The sequence below is a fragment of the Corythoichthys intestinalis genome, chromosome 2 (assembly GCF_030265065.1).
Source record: "Corythoichthys intestinalis isolate RoL2023-P3 chromosome 2, ASM3026506v1, whole genome shotgun sequence".
In the NCBI taxonomy this organism is placed as follows: domain Eukaryota; kingdom Metazoa; phylum Chordata; class Actinopteri; order Syngnathiformes; family Syngnathidae; genus Corythoichthys; species Corythoichthys intestinalis.
This window is the reverse complement of record NC_080396.1, coordinates 68,355,381-68,373,340: the sequence shown is the minus strand read 5'-3', so window position 1 is coordinate 68,373,340 and position 17,960 is coordinate 68,355,381. Positions and strand designations below refer to the sequence as shown.

General features: G+C 36.7%; 1 protein-coding gene across 2 annotated transcripts in view; it reads left to right on the top strand.

Moving 5' to 3' along the window:
• The first annotated feature begins 475 nt into the window (after positions 1–475).
• Positions 476–17,960, top strand: part of gls2a (glutaminase 2a (liver, mitochondrial)) — a 44,173-nt gene continuing 26,688 nt past the window's right edge. The window contains exons 1-7 of one of the 2 annotated variants that reach the window (XM_057830570.1): positions 476–778; positions 3,566–3,653; positions 11,203–11,324; positions 15,856–15,985; positions 16,914–16,993; positions 17,080–17,243; positions 17,485–17,543. In XM_057830570.1, coding sequence (XP_057686553.1) covers positions 567–778; positions 3,566–3,653; positions 11,203–11,324; positions 15,856–15,985; positions 16,914–16,993; positions 17,080–17,243; positions 17,485–17,543 — 855 coding nt within the window. In that variant the 5' untranslated portion in view covers positions 476–566. Of the gene's footprint in view, positions 779–3,562; positions 3,654–11,202; positions 11,325–15,855; positions 15,986–16,913; positions 16,994–17,079; positions 17,244–17,484; positions 17,544–17,960 lie in introns of both variants that reach the window. The other variant, XM_057830568.1, reaches the window with a different exon arrangement.

The following is a 17,960-nucleotide window of genomic DNA, read 5'->3' as shown; positions in this document are numbered from 1 at the left end:
ACCTTGCAACCTGGACGAAGACAAAGGACTGATGTCATAATTGGCTGATTGATGGAGGGTGGGATATCTCGGCTTAACCATTGAGAACCATGTTAAAAGTATTTCCATAAAACCTGTTTCTTTAATGTCTATTGAAAAATTAGGTCAATTTAATGGATATAATATGTGCAATTCTTACATATTGCTTCTTTAATAGTGTATTGATATTGCTAATTTAAATACATTTTTAAATTGAAGGGTTTCAAAGTCAAACCCCATGTGTGTACTTTCTAGTGGATGAACTACCGCTATAATCTTTGACCAGTCAACTTCTTTACTGTTGGATAATGCACGGTAGCTCAAAGAATATCCCGTTTGGCCTCAGCAGCTGCTGTTGTTTATTTACCCTGGCATCTCAACCATCACGCTGCATGTCTCCGCCCCTTTACAGCAGCAAGTAGTTGAAAGAGCAACTGCTTCTAACAGTGAACACCCCACACCACAGTACTGGTCATCGTAGTCTCTACAAACTACTGGGCGGGAAATCAACTTTTTAATTTATTAAAGTTTTAGTCCTACTTAATGCAATGCATTGTTTGAAAACTCTTAGGACAGTCAACCCCGCAGTCTTGCAGTTGTTGAAAAATGCAGGAATCGTGACAAGAATTGGAGCTGACAGCAGTGTTTTGTCCAGGACGCAACAAACTGGTTTTTTGCCATGCCGTGTCACAGCATCACCTCACACTCAAAGGAACCTTCATCACCAAACCGATGCTGATGTAGACGAGGGACACACCAAGTAGGTCTTTATAGGTCGCCACACTTGAGTGCTATTAACACCATGTGTGTTCAGAAATGGAACACAACTGAAAATGAATAATTCCACCATCCAAAAAGTCAATAATTTTAGCCAAGCACTTGTTAAAATTAGTCAGTAAGCATGTAGTACTGATTGGTTAAGTGATGGATGCAATAGTAGTTTTGAAAAATTTCCTTTTAATTATCTTATTTTGTTAGGGGGTGTTTGTAGGCTATTTTACTTTCTGAAAAAGACAGATCACATCGCTCATAATACATGATGTAGAATTGAATACACTTATGATATTGTTTACAAGAAGAATTACTCAAATACAAGAAGGATAATTTGAGGCGACAAGTACATGACTGTGTCTGATCTCAATTTAGATAGCGTAAGAAAATCAGGCCCATCATCTTTTTAGCCTGAAATACAGGGAAAAAAACCCCAAAAAACATAGATATCCAGTGGAAAATATCATACAAACCCTTATTTCAATAAAGTTGGGATGTTGTGCAAAATAAAAATACCCTAACTTCAACAAATTGCAATCTCTTTTATTGTTATCTTTGTTTGAATACTAAATGTGGATAAGTTACGTAAAGTTCACTACTTAGTTCCCATAACTATAGGCTTCCCCAGTAGTTATACACTGCTGGCCAAAGATATTGGCACCTGCTGCAATTCTGTCAGATAATGCTCAATTTTCCCCAGAAAATGATTGAAATTACAAATGCTTTGGTTGAAATATCTTCATTTATTTTGCTTGCAATGAAAAAAAACAAAACAGAATGGAATTTTTTTTTTAATCATTATCATTTTACTCAAAACTCCAAAAATGGGCCAGACAAAAGTATTTGCAACCTCAGCCTAATACTTGGTAGGACACCCTTTAGACAAAATAACTGCGAACAACTGCTTCCGGTATCCATCAATGAGTTTCTTATAATGCTCTGCTGGAATTTTAGACAATTTTTCTTTGGCCAACTGTTCTAGGTCTCTGAGATTTGAAGGGTGCCTTCTCCAACCTGCCATTTTCACATCTCTCCACAGGTGTTCTATGGGATTCAGGTCTGGACTCATTGCTGGCCACTTTAGAAGTCTCTGGTGCTTTCTCTCAAACTATTTTCTAGTGCTTTTTGAAGTGTGTTTTGGGTGCTGTTAATTACACAAATTAGAGAAGCATCACATGATTTTTCAAAGGGTGCCAATACTTTTGTCCGGCCCACTTTTGGAGTTTTGTGCAAAATGATATTGATTTAATTTTTTTTCTATTCTCTTTTGTGTTTTTTTTTCATTGCAAGCAAAATAAATGACGATATTACTACCAAAGCATTTGTAATTGCAATTGCATTTTCTGTGAGAAATTGAGCATTATCTGACAGAACTGCAGGGGTGCCAATACGTTTGGCCAGCAGTGCATATGAACTTATTATTTTACTCTACTATAAACTATTACATGAACATATCAGGCCAAAAGAATGACACAAAATTTCAAATTCAGACCAGAAAAACACTTGAAGCATCACCCATTTTTTAATCCTAAAACCTTAGTAATCGTTTTATCTTGTGCCTTATTGAGATAATGTCAACCATTAGTTTTTTGGGACCACATTACCATGCTGATACAGAATTTTGAAACACTTTTGGAAATGTTTGGATTCCCTTTCCCCCCTTGATTGAAACTAAATATAATTTTTTTGTGGGAAAAAATACAGAAACAAACAAACATCATCCTTCTTGAGAGCATGAGGAGTGGAGAAAAAAAACATTGTTACCTTTGATTGGTATAATGGAGCATGTGTTTCGTTGCGACGTCTCATTTGTTTAACTTAGACAGCCTCTGTTGCAATCTCTGGCAAAAATAAAGTCAATATGTAGATTAAAGAAAAAAAATGTAACGACGCTAGTGTTGCCCAAGGTATCGGAGTAAGAATAGTGTTTCTTCTTCACAAATGTACTCAAGTAAAAGTAAAAAGTATTGCGTTGTAAAACTACTCTAAGAAGTACATTTTTCTCAAAAAGTTACTAAAGTAATGTAATGAAGTACATGTAACGTGTTACTACCCACCTCTGCAAATGACGGGTCAAATTTGTGTCGGATGTCGAAAAGGATCGTATGTTAAGGTACCACCGTACATTCTCTTATTTATTGCAACGTGTTTCAACAAAAGTGGGGTTTGCGAATTGAAAGGTTTAATTGGAAACAGCTGAGTGTCATGACTAGGTATAAAACAAAGATCTCAGAAAGGCTCAGTGGTTTAGAAACAAGGATGAGGTGAAGTTCACCACTTTGTAAATAACTGCGTAAGAAAAAAAAAGAAGTCCAACAGTTTAAAAACAATATTTCTCAACATGCAACATCTTATTCATTAACACTAACACAGTTGTTACGTCAGACCTACAGTATACGTAAATGTGGGTTGATTGGTCATGCCTAGATAGTGATAAACACAAATGATATAATACTTGTACAAAGGTGACTGTTATAGTGTTACTATCTCAGACGCTACATTGAAGTGTAGCAACTGAGCAAGTCCAATACATCTACGTACATCAAAATAACCATAAACGGTAGAGGCTTATATCATAGAGTACAGTACAGTCCAGAAGACACCTTTAAAATTAACCAAATTAATTTATTAAAATAAACATGCCTAATCTTTCCAAGATGTTCTCAACTTGTTCTCAGTTTTCCAGGAGATGTTGTATATAAACATACCCCTATCTCCCTCATGCTGTTCGTCATATATGGGTCACTGTATAACCATATTTTGTTTGTCTTAGCAGTAGTAGGTTGATGTCCAGTATGGAGGATCTACTTTTCTACACCATCACCGACGGCAAAGAGATGATCCCCATCTCGCAGTTCATATCAGTGAGTCAGCAGAACTTTCACTTTGCCTTCGTCACATCATTTTGGCTTAACATCATAGACCTTCAGTGTATGTGTACAAGCAGTTAGGAAATTAGGAAGAGTACACTAATGAAGTGAGGAATGTATGAAAAGATTTTTTTGAATACTGTATAATAGACTTCATTATCCAGTGGGGCAAATAAGTATTTATTCAACCACTAATTGTGCAAGTTCTCCCACTTGAAAATATTAGAGAGGCCTGTAATTGTCAACATGGATAAATCTCAACCATGAGAGACAGAATGTGGAAAAAAAAAAAACAGAAAATCACATTGTTTGATTTTTAAAGACTTTATTTGCAAATCATGGTGGGAAATAAATATTTGGTCAATACCAAAAGTTCACCTCGATACTTTGTTATGTACCCTTTGTTGGCAATAACGGAGGCCAAACGTTTTCTGTAACTCTTCACAAGCTTTTCACACACTGTTGCTGGTATTTTGGCCCATTCCTCCATGCAGATCTCCTCTAGAGCAGTGATATTTTGGGGCTGTCGTAGGGCAACACAGACTTTCAACTCCCTCCACAGATTTTCTATGGGGTTGAGATCTGGAGACTGGCTAGGCCACTCCAGGACCTTGAAATGCTTCTCACGAAGCCACTCCTTTGTTGCCCTGGCTGTGTGTATGGAATCATTGTCATGCCACGTCTCATCTTCAATACCCTTGCTGATGGAAGGAGATTTTCACTCAAAATCTCTCGATACATGGCTCCATTCATTATTTCCTTTACACAGATCAGTCGTCCTGGTCCCTTTGCAGAAAAACAGCCCCAAAGCATGATGTTTCCACCCCCATGCTTCACAGTGGGTATGGTGCAATTCAGTATTCTTTTTCCTCCAAACAAGAGAACCTGTGTTTCTACCAAAAAGTTCTAATTTGGTTTCATCTGACCATAACACATTCTCCCAGTCCTCTTCTGAATCATCCAAATGCTCTCTAGCAAACCGCAGACGGGCCTGGACGTGTACTGGCTTCAGCAGAGGGACACGTCTGGCAGTGCAGGATTTGTGTCCCTGGTGGCGCATTGTGTTACTGATAGTAGCATTTGTTACTGTGGTCCCAGCTCTCTGTACGGCATTCACTTGGTCCCCCCGTGTGGTTCTGGGATTTTTGCTCACCATTCTTGTTATCATTTTGACGCCACAGGGTGAGATCTTGCATGGAGCCCCAGATCGAGGGAGATTATCAGTGGTCTTGTATGTCTTCCATTTTCTAATAATTGCTCCCACAGTTGATTTCTTTACACCAAGCGAAGAGTGAAGAGTTACAGAAAACGTTTGGCCTCCGTTATTGCCAACAAAGGGTACATAACAAAGTATTGAGATGAACTTTGGTATTGAGCAAATACTTATTTTCCACCATGATTTGCAAATAAATTCTTTAAAAATCAAACAATGTGATTTTCTTTTCTTTTTTTTTTCCCCACATTCTGTCTCTCACGGTTGAGGCTTACTCATGTTGACAATTACAGGCCTCTCTAATCTTTTCAAGTAGGAGAAGTTGCACAATTTGTGGGTGACTAAATACTTATTTGCCCCACTGTATATTGACCTGACACTTCTGCCAGACCCTGCGCCACGCCTACAGCAGGGGGCCTGCCCACACTAGGCTTCAGTTAAAGCTAAGTAATGCTTCGCAGTCGGGGCAGTAAATCTTAAAACCAACGCAACGCCGAATTTAGGTTGAAAAAGTATGAAAGCTGTACCGCATACTAACAGGAAGGATTATCTCAGGAGTGATTTGTTTGAGGATTCAAGGTAATTATTATATTTTTGTACCATGCATGCATTTTGAAACGTTGTGGAAAAAAATCAATGGGAGAAATTAACTGCCACGCATTGGCGTCATAATTCGCAATATTTATGTAATATAAATGCTAACTGCCCAATTCTTTGCTCTTTTAACAAAGAATCGAGACTGTTTTACATCCATATCTATCAAGAATTCAGGGATTTACGCATTTATTCACAAGAATTTTCAACGGAAAAAGCTCTTTGTCTGTGTTCCACTCAGTCAGCTTTGACGGAGATAGGCCTCGTATTAATCGGCCCCGTGTCCCGTCAATATATTATAAAGTCTATGACTGGATACCAGTAACGAATGACAATATAGTGGCTGTGACCGACACATAAAAACATTTATTTTAAATAACTGCTGATTAGTAAAACTGGGCAACAATTTTACACAAAAATTAGGTTGTTTATGGAACGGACAGCTGTTTTTAACCAATTTTTGGGTGCGGAATCTCAGTTTTTCCTCTATCAGGTCAAGTTTTGGTCTTTACATTTTAACTATGTACTCTGATGATACTAAATGCACACATATTCTTTTTAGATAAACTGTTAAATAGTGTGTTAAAATAACAGTAAATGTGTTAAATAACCATTAAGTCATGCATGTATCTTTTTAGGATTAGAATTAGGTAGTCTATAGTATAAAATCTTGACTAGTCCCAGACAGCTGGCTGACATAAAAACACATATCTGATTTTTTTTATGCAGTATAAACTGCCCAACTCTGTTTTTCTTTCAAAGTCTTTCAAATTTGTATGCGGATAAAAATAGGATGTCAATCCAACACCTCTACAGTGTGAACGCATATCTGCATGAATGCGACCCATTCGTTATCAACAAGTGATATATTTAGGGTTGCCAACTCCCTGGAAAAAAAGGGACACCTCATTGGTAGAGCCAGCTTGCCCAGTAACGGTCACTCTTTAATCATTTTATTTTATTTATTTATTTTTTTGTATGAGAAAAGTGATTTTTTTTTTAAACATCATAATAATAATATTATAGTAATTTTACTAAAAACTGAATTAATTAGGTACATAATTGACTTATATAAGCACATGGAAAAACAATAATTATCAGCAATGTATTTTTAATACAAAATATACTAGAAATAAATCTGCCCTGCAACTCTCAGGTATTTTTTTTTTTTTTACAGTTTAGGTGAGTTCAAAGTACCCTCAGCAATACATTTTCGCAAATGATCACCTCAAATATAATTAATTTTACAGAATACAAAAATATAATACAATAAATGAACATGGAGTGCACAGAGAAGAACAAGAAAATAAATGATCATCATTTTAAACATGCTTTTTACTCTCGCTTCAATCAAACCCCTTATCTCCCACACTCTTACATCGTCTTCCGTTAACGACAGTACCTCAACTAATGAGATTAGCGGGATTATCATTGTTCTATCAGCTCATTGGTCAAAAAGCAGGATAAGCGGGGAAACGCCTTTCTCTGCATCTTCTTGTAAAGCACCTTACCAGTATTCGTTCGTTCTACAAATAAGACACTATTTTCGAGTTTGATGATAATAAGGGACAAAGCGCATCGCTTGAAAGCGCAATAAGGGATGCGCTTTTGTTTCTCAATACCGGACGATTCCGTTTTTCAAGGGACAGTTGGCAACTTTAGTCACCAGTGTTTAACAAAACATACAACAGACATAAATAGGCAATGGCGGACGAAGGAGTGCAAAATTATATCGCACGTGACCATACATGGAGTTTAAGGGGGGCCTGTGGTGGGGGGCAGCCCCCCCGGTGGCCAAAAAGTGTCATTGCATGTAATTGACTTACCTATATATGATTTTAAAATTAAGAGTTTTCTGGTAAAATAATGTCTATGAAATTTGTAAACCAATAAAAGAAACAACAAAAATGAAAGAAATGAACAAAAAAAAAAGATTTTTTGTATAAAGGGTCAAAATTATTTTGGGAACAGATCATGTGACTAGCTCCTTAGACGGTCATTTGCCTTGCTTAGCCAAAACCACCCTAGGACCGAAGAAGCAAGATGGATATACCAATTTTTCCAAAACTAAGCTTTCAGAACGACAACAACTACTGACGAAGAACCAAGGATTGAAAATGTGGACCATGAAATGCCAGAAAGCACCGCCAAAATGGTGAGCAAAGTTTCAATTTGCCCCAATAAAGACGCTAATTGTACAACAGAGCCACCACCGGTGTCTTGCAAATGTAGTTACCCCTGCTAAAAATTGTATCCCCTGGCCGCGGGTGCGCACACCAACACATTAGTTATGAGTTATGTCGACTTAAACAATTAATTAAAGCCATAAAAGAGCCACAGTTGTATATTTTGGACAGTGACGTTTAATAAACTGGAGAAACTCCATACATTACAGGAATTACAGATATAACAGTTTAAGGTCATCCTACGAGTAAAATCGTAAAACATTGCCTTTTTTACGTTCAGTACGTATGTTACCATATACGACAGACAAAAAAAAGTTTTTTTTTGATGGATGGGCCATGTTTTAAAACCTCGCAGATAACTACATCACCAAAACATGGAAATTAAGCAAATCAGTGCAGCGCGGTGGCTCCGCCCAGGGGATACAATTTTTGATGGGGGTAACTACATTGGCATGACACCAGCGGGCGTACCATATTCAATGGATGACAATCTTGGCGAAAAGTATAGCTGTCCTAAGTAGCCTGATTTAAAATTCCCCTCAAGAATGATGAGAAATGAAAAAAACGCTCATTTTTAACTCATTATCATAAATATTCTTGTAAATTAATTTTATTGCTGACACTGCGTTTCTGGGCCATCAACATGTTGTGCCCCCCCGTGCACCAAAGACAAACTCCGCCTATGCACGTGACCCTATCAGCATTAAAAAATGTTTCTCCAGTAGCTTAAAATCCTTAAAAGTTGCAGCAAAAGCTTGACGGCCAAGACCTCTCCGTACCCCTATAAACACTGCAAGTCGCATATATCCTTGCAATATAAACGGCTACACACACACTAAAAAATACCCTGAATTATCCAAAGAATCTGAAAAATCCATATTCTTGCTCAGGTAATTAACCGTGTTTGCTAATACAGCTAGATAATGTTTCTGATTCATAATTTCTTGAAGATTTGGACCCAACATCTTGAAGTACAATATAAGCATGTAAATGTATGATCAGTGCAATAAACCAGTCACAATATTTATTTCTATCCTGCTGATTTTTATATAAAGCAAGCCATTAGGGTCTCACTTCATTAGTCACGTTCCATTAAAACCGGACATGTGATAAACTCTATGACCTTGGTCACTTTCTCCCTTAAATGGAACATAGTGCATCCCTTGGAGGAGTGATCGGTGTGTGCACAGATGGCTTGTTAGTGCTTTTCGGATGACTTGCCATGTTTGGAGAAGGGAGGCTGAAATAGTACAACTAGGTGAAATTGAGCAAGGCAAACTCTTGGCATCAATGTTTGCGTAGTCAGACGTGCTCTTGTTGTTCTGCACATATACAGACGACTTTTTCTACTGCTAATTTTACATTCATCGCAGTGACATGTCATTACTTGTTTTTTTTTTTTTGCAAATGCATTAACTTGTTGGCTGCTATTGATGGTGACTGACGAATCAGATCTGCTTAAAAAAAATAATAAACTAGAGTGACATTGTCATGTGCTTTTTGGCATATTAAAACTTGCAACACTGTGACTCGGGCAGTGGTGGATGAGATACTCACTCTTTTTACTGCTTGTCATTTTCCCTCCAAAATGTCATGTGACTCGTTACAAGAGTGCTGTCAGCATTGCTGCAGAGCTTGAAGAGGTGGGGGGTCAGCCTGTTAGTGCTCAGACCATACCTGGAACCATGTCCTATGGTCTGATGAGACAAAGATTAATTTGTTTGGTTCCGATGGTCTCAAGCATGTGTGGCGGCGACCAGGTGAGGAGTACAGTCAAGCATAGTGCCTACAGTCAAGCATGGTGGTGGGAATGACCCCCCCGCCCCCCCCCCCACCTCTTCAATCTCTGCAGCACTCCTGTAACGAGTCACATGACATTTTGAAGGGAGAATGACAAGCAGTACTCAATTTGGACATTTAGGGATGTACGTAGTTCCCATGCGGTGTACTCACTTTTGTTGCCAGGGCTTTACATAGTAATGGCTATATTTTGAGCTGTTTTTGAGGGGAAAATAAATTAACTCTATTATATAAGCTGCACACTGACTACTTTTCATTGTGTCAAAGTATAATTTTGTCAGTGTTGTCCCATGAAATCTGCAGAAATATATATCTGCAGAAATGTGAGGGGTGTACTCACGTTTGTGATACACTGTGCATACAAACATAGAGATCTGAGTCAATGTTCAAAGAAAAAAAACAGAAAATTCATTTTTTATTTAAAACTGTTCAGAATGAAAAAAAAAAACAAGCAATAAAATTGACTGCACTGCAAACACAAGTTTAACAAGCTCAAAAAACTCCAAAACTTTGTTTAATGACAGATTGCAAGCGACTATTACGTGCATACCGCCACTTACTGTAAAAGAGTCTGGTGGTTTTCATTGGTTAATGTCTTGTTCACCTTCCAATCTTGTTTGTACTCATGTTGCCGCCTCTAGTGCTCAGTTCTGGTATAGTTGCACTGGGGCTTATCAATTGCACCAGAGGCATGAAAATGAAACCATCAATTCAAAATGAGAATAAAACACAACAAACAAAAGTAACGTGTAGCGCAAGCAACATTTTGAAAAGTAGTTGATTAAAAACCTGCTGTAAAATGTAGTGAAGTAAAAGTAAAACGTACCACTTTATATTTGTACGTACTGTAAGTAAAGTACTGATACACAAAAATGTACTTAAGTACTGTAACAAAGGACTTTTACTTCGTAAAACACAACAAACAAAAGTGACGTGTAGCGCAGGCAACATTTTGAAAAGTAGTTGAGTAAAAATCTGCTGAAAAATATAGTGAAGTAAAAGTAAAAAGTACCACATTATATTTGTACGTACGTAAAGTACTGATAGACAAAAATGTACTTAAATACAGTAACAAAGTACTTTTAATTCGTTACATTCCACCACTGGCTCTCAGTAATCAGATTACCAAGCTTCTTACTGTTGTAAAGTGCTATGGAATGGTGACCAGATCAAAAAAACGAAAATGACTGCGCTAACCTAATTTTACACGTGGAAAATCAATCAAACAAATCTAGCTGTTTTCTTTTTTTTATTTTTATTTTTTTATTTTATTTTTTTTTTAACAATTTTACACCAATTTCACCCAAAAACAATGCATCAGGGAATGCCTACTTTTTTTTTTTTTTTTTTTTTTTTTTTTTTTTTTTTTACAGCAATTCTGGTTGTGACATCACAACCAGAACTGATGATCATGTCTTGCTTTCTAGTGCTGCGCTAGCTGGTACATGTTGACGCAATGACAGAATGGTCACATGGATACAAGAGAACAGAAATCCATAGATAGCATTGTAACAGACTGCAAAAATCTAAAGCTCATTCTGTGTGTGACATCATCTTTGGAGATTTTCTTGTAGGTGGCTAAGGCAGTTGCAAAAGGAAGACTAATTAGGATTTCATTTCAATATTAAGCCTTTTGTGGAACTTTTTTGGATGGATTTGTGCCCAAAATATGGTCCGCTGTCATTTTAAAGTTACTTTTAGCATTCCATAGCAACTTATTCCAAGAACAACCTACTCTGTGTCCATACAGGCTTTGAGAAAAACAGGTCTGTGGACATCTGACCCTCGGCTACGTGACTGTATGCGCCAGATTCGCCAAGTCACACTTGACTCTCTGGGCCCCGTCATGATGGACAAAACCCTCTTCAGAAGGTATTAAAAGCTCCTTGCATGTGCTGCAATGTACTCACGTGTTCCAACTGGTACTTTCCACTCAATGAACCCACACTGCTATCACAGCAGCTGCTTTCTTCCTATAAGTCATCAATCATTCGGAGAGCAAACATGTAGGAAAGGGAAGGAATGTAAATTTGAAAAGATGAGTGAAGGCAAGGGTCTAGATCAATTTTGATGGCCAATATTTAGAGAGTGCTTTGGCGCTAATGCTGTTTGAACGGAAGGGACTGACTGAGATACGTAGGCATTTTAGAGGTGACAGCTGTCACCGGACACTTTTCACGTGCACACACGCGAGGAAAGTCAAGTGCCTGTGAAATGCTGAGCTCCATTACATAAGGAAACTTTACAGTTATGTACGCTAATCGACTGTAAATTTTTGTGAGGGCAGAGTTAATTTATCTGCAAATAAATAAAGTAAGGATGCTAATAGTAAGCAGCCTCCCTAGTTGTCGTAATGGTAGATGGTAGTTATCTGTACCCACAGTTCAGTAATAAAACGTGGTTACAGATTACTAAATTGTGGCTCCAGATTTCCAAACTGTACTGTACCCACAGTTTAGTCATCTCTACTCTGAAGAGAAAAAAAACTGAGGCAAAGATAGCCGGAGTCGTCTTTCGGTTTAACAGGTTTTTAAATTCTCTTAAATGAACAGAAGATAGAGACACACATTTCAGGGGCAAAATGAGAATTATGAATAAAACATGGAACAAAGTATCAAATTAAATGTTTATTTATTTAGTTTAGTTTATTCCAGCATCTGGAGCTGCACCATGGAATCATACGCAGTTTATAAAGACAACGTGTAAACAATAAATCTGCATGTCCCCCTAATCATATCTTTGCGGAGGAGCATTCAAATGTTTACAGAAAGGAGAACATGCACGTTGTGAACAAGCCTGAAGACATAATGATCATATGAAACTAATATTTTTTACAGGAGTTGCAATAGCGTACCACACAAATGCTATTTTTAGACCGCAAGGCTGCGTGACGTCACCATCATAGGGGGTCAACATAGAAGTGCACTCACATACAACCCACTGCTTGTTTTCTGCTGGTAATCTTTCAAAAAAGAACATGCCGAGTAAACACTGCTGCTTTGGAACTTGTAGAAACGACTCTAAACATTACGACCGTCCGCATATGAAGGATGTTTTCTTCATACGTTTCCCGAAGCCAAAAACTTAGAGGGAAAAAATGTGAACAATTGATCAACTTGTGCAGACGTCAAAAAGACCAGTTTAACGCCAGCAAGGTGAAGCCATTCACCTTCATATGCAGTAAATATTTTGTTGGGGGCCATGGCCATACAGATGACAATCCTGGTCCATATCTTGACACAGCCTGCCCCGAAGAAGTAAGCCATTTTGATATTTTTACTTATTTTTTAGCGTGGCGTTTTGCAGTGCTGCTTCTGTCTGACAATGAATGACCTGAAAAGAATTAAGATTGTATTTACAGTATGTATCACAACAGTCACGTAGGCCTATTTTTTTTTTCTAAAGTACGCATGTTTAAATGAATTAGCCTTGTTTGGCCTTGGTCCTTTTGTACAGTAAGCCTGTTCATGCCTACAGGGAGGCTCTAGATTTAACAGCTTTACCTTTTCTTTTGTAAAGAAACAACCTTAGTAAGGGGGAAGTGTAAGTAAATTAATAGAATTAAGATTTGTTATTAATGAAAAAATTAAAAGTGTTTGTTGGCTTTCACTGAGTAGTATTTGCGATCGCTACACAAAATTAGCAATATAAATGACCCCCAAGAACGGTCAGAGACGTAAGACAAACAGAGGATATAATATATAAGAAAGACAGGGCATAGGGTGGTAAAAGATAGCTCGTTGAAACAAGAGAATGTCATGGTCAGGCAATGTACACAAGAAAAAGGTGTCGATAAAAAGCTAGCTCTGGATCAGGTCGGCTCTTTTTACCGTCTTTTTCAGCCCTCAACACTCTCTTTAACTGAACATTTGTATGTTCTTCCACATCTTTACCAGTGAATTTGGCATCAGGGACATCATTTTCGGACAAAATTAGTAGGTTTAGCTCAGTAAACATTCGTACACTATTTACATGCATCTAGCATGAGGGACATAGCATGAGGGAGTTTGACCCCCACCAACCAACAGTTGCTATCATCATGAAAATTAATGAGCAAAGGTGTGTCAGGGATTCGGGCAGGCAGGGGGTGTGGACCCAAATGCAGTGAAACAAAAACGCAGCAAGGCAGGTGGCGGTGAACTCAAAAAATGTTTTAATTATGACAAAAACACAAAGTACAACCAAAAGGACTGGGGATCAAAAAGGCAATGTTCAAACAAAACTTTAAAACTGTACTTAATCGAAGGGACTGGTACACCAGGGCTTGGACAGGACTTGACATCGACATTGACAATGAAACAACAAGGAGTGAAAAGAAACTGGGAGCTAATATACACACACAGACAAGAGGTAACGACACAACGAGGAAAAGGTGAGCACAGGAGGATTCAGATTGGAGGATACACTAGGAGCAGATACAACAGGTGAAATCAATGGGCAATCACAGGGACAAGTCACACTAGGGGAAAACAAACACAAAACCTAACAAGGTGACTTGTTAAGTGCAGTACGCTATTACAGTGAACTTGTAACTACTGTTAACAAGGAACTAAAAGTAATTAAAGAATGGATGGATAAACAGTAAATAAATTATCATTAAATATAAGTAAAACTAAAGCAAGAACTTTTGGGAATGCACAAATTAATTCTGAATTATCATTTAATATTGAAGGTGTACAAATTAAAAATGTCATTGAAAACAAATTTTTGGGGTGTGATGATTGACAACAAATTGTCATGAGAACGCATGTCAGACACATAAAAACCAAGATCTTAAGTAGCCTCTCAATTTTGAATAAAGGTAAAATCTATCTCAATGAAAATGTACTCCGTACTTTGTACTGTACTTTATTCCATATTTCACATACTGTGTGGAAGTTTGGGGAAATACATATCATAATACAACAAAACCTTTAGTCATAGTACAGAAACAAACAGTTCGCACCATTCGTTAGACTGGGTTTTTTGATCACACCCATGAATTATTTCTTCATTCTAAATTACTATTATAACACTTTCATAGTTCTGTATAAAGTTTTTATAAACATGGTTTTTGTCTATGAATAAAGGTTTATTTTTTGGTTTTGTTTTTTTCCCTTCTTCTTCGCTGACAGAGGAAATTATCATTGCGGATATTGTTCTTCCTTTACCTTTGTTGGAACTTGAAAAATGTCTACCATGTAACTACCATAATTTTCTGACAATAAGCCACTACTTTTTTCCCTCATTTTGCATCCTGCGCCTTATAGTCTAGTGCAGCTTATTTGTTGATTTATTTCGGTTAACAAGTAAAACTTTATTTGACAGCGGTGTCATAAGACTCCCATAAGACCGTCATAATTATGACATGACACTACCATGGGCGTTACTGAATGCTTATGACAGATGTCATTCAGTGTTAACCAACAAATTATGTCACTAACTATGTTCAGCTCTTTTATATCTATTCAAAAGTGAGATAATTGGCCGGATGACACGAAATGACATCTGTTATAAGTATTCCTTAATGCCCATGACAGTGTAATGTCATAGTTATGATTGTCTTATGGCACCACTGTCAACAGTGAAACAACTGGAACAAAAACTGAAGAAATAATTAGCAGAGAACATAATTTTGATTGTTATTTACATCTGTAGCGCTGCAATGCATGGTAGGAGGCATGTTGGACAACAACAGTGTTGACAGCAGGAGGTTGACTGTCTCCCTCAAGGGAGCAGTGATGGCCAAATGAAGCTTCTGGAAGCAATGAAGCATTACAGCCAATTGATTCAAAGCTTCATGGTGATTTATTTGGTCTTATGACAGCCTTATGATGCCGCTGTCAAATAAAGTGTTGCCGGTTAATATGTTTTGGTGTAAATATTCCATAATACAGTGAGGACAGCTGGTCAAATCTGGTGGGTGTCGGCCTGTAGTCAGGTGCGCTTTATAGTCTGAAAATTACGGTACCGAAAGCAAAATTAGGTTGCAGGAAAATATTCTATTTATATGCATTATAAATGAGAATTTGGGGTGGGATGGCATTTGATACATTTTCTTCGTCCCTCTCCTTTTCAGGCATTTTTGTCTTGTTTGTTTTGTTAGTTGTTATGTAAACCAGTTGTAAACTGATGAACTGTAATTGTAAAAATGAATGCAACTGCCTGAAATGAAAATAGTAAAAAAAAAATTAAAAAGACAGTAACAGAACAGCAGTGAATTATATATATGGTTATCAGTAATTACATGCACAAATGGGAATATACAGTAGCTATAACCCACAGTTCAGTAATATGTGGATACAGATTAGCAATAAAACCATTTTTTTCTTCCCTGCCATAAGAAGGCTATATAAAATAGAGATGGTGGAAAAAAAATGTTTATTTATTTATTCTTTCTCTTGTACTTATCATTGTCTCACAGGTGTGTAGGTAACAACATTATGTTGCTGACGAAGGCCTTCCGAAAAATGTTCATCATTCCAGACTTTCAAGTGTTCACTCAGAAGATCAATGAATTATACGACAGTGCACAAGAGCAAGATGGAGGACATGTACGTAACAGATGAGCCTGTTTGATAGATCACAGTATTTACTAGTGTAGTATCTTGATTTATGGGTTTAATTCATGATTGTAACTCAAATGATTTGTGTATATCAAATCAGTACAGTATACGTTATTAACTCATTAGCTGCCATTGACATTGATAGATGTCCAATCCATTTTGACTGTAGGGGTGGCAGCGAATGATCGCCATCAATGGCAGCCAATGAGTTCAAATAAATTGTTTTAAATGAATTTAACTTCAAACAGAAAATAAATTGAGGAAAATAAATGATAAGAGGTGAAAAGTTGAATTAAAGACGAATGGGGGAAAAAATCTTCAAATTTTAATTTTACCATTGTAAAATTACATTATAACTAACAGTATACGTACATACAGTACATTGTTATACAGACAATATAGCATGATAACTTAAGTATATTGTAACTTATTTTGACTAAGTTTATTTTCATAACACTATAAACTTTCTTTGATGAATGGATTAAAAAAATAAAAATGTTTAAAATTTTAAGAAAAATAAAATAAGGAAGGTAAATGAGAAAAGTAAAAAGGTTAGTTATGAAAATATAGAAGAAAAATGTGGAAAATATATTTTGTAAAATAATAATAATAATAATAATAACATTAAATGTAATATTTATTAAATTTTTATATTTTAAATATAATATATAAAATTTAATTTTATATTAAATTTTAATATTTATTTATTAATAATATTAAATTATTATTAATAAAAATAATAATATTTTCACATAACTTAAACCCTGCAAAATGACCTCCCCCAATTTTTTTTTCTTCAAATTGTTCCTATTTATCATTGTAAAATGATATTTGAATATTTTTTTTATGTGCGTGAATGTATTTCTATGACATTCTATGACATTATTAAAAAGATGTTTTTCACGTCTTCATGCAGGTAGCTGATTATATTCCTCAGCTTGCCAAATTCAGCCCTCACCTGTGGGGTGCGTCGCTTTGCACCATTGACGGACAAAGGTAAGCACCTTCATGAAAGTCCTTTCTGAAGTCATCCAGCATCTGCACCATCTCATTTCTTCAATGTTTTTTCATTGGCAATGCAGACACTCAGTGGGTGACACCAAGGTTCCCTTCTGTCTTCAGTCTTGTGTCAAGCCACTGGAGTACGCCATCGCTGTTCACGAGCTCGGAGGCGAGCACGTACACCAATATGTGGGCAAGGAGCCCAGCGGGTTCAGGTTTAACAATCTGTCCTTGAATGATGAAGGTAATCAAGATTTTATAACAATTTATCTGAAGTTTACACACAACACAAAATCATACTATTCCAAAATGTACCAAGTAAAAAGTGGTCTTACAAGAATTTTATTTAGCCTGATACTGAAAAACAATATTATAATACATTTGAAGCATGCTTTTAATAAGTGGTTGTGAAGTGATCTTAAAATGACAGCAATCCATTGGTGGGGGGGACTCATAAGTGATAGCATGTCCTCATTCTTGCGCAGATAGGCCACACAATCCAATGGTGAATGCCGGAGCAATCGTTATCAGCTCTTTAATAAAGGTAAATACTCCACGCCTGTCACCATTCACTGATTTATTAAGTTTTTGTTTTGGAAGACACATCCTGATTTACACTTCTGGTGAGTAGAGTTAAATACAGTTATACACTGATAATACTCAAAACAAAAAATACAAAGCAAATTTCCACTGAATAATTTTGGGGAATTAGGATTCATTTAGGTTTTTGTTCAAAATGCAGATAAAAGTGTAGATATACAGTTGTGGTCAAAAGTTTACATACACATGTGAAGAACATAATGTCATGGCTCTCTTGAGTTTCCAGTTATTTCTACAACTCAGATTTTTCTCTGATAGAGTGATTGGAACAGATACTTCTTTGTCACAAAAAACATTCATGAAGTTTGGTTCTTTTATGACTTTATTATGGGTGAACAGAAAAAAGTGATCAAATCTGCTG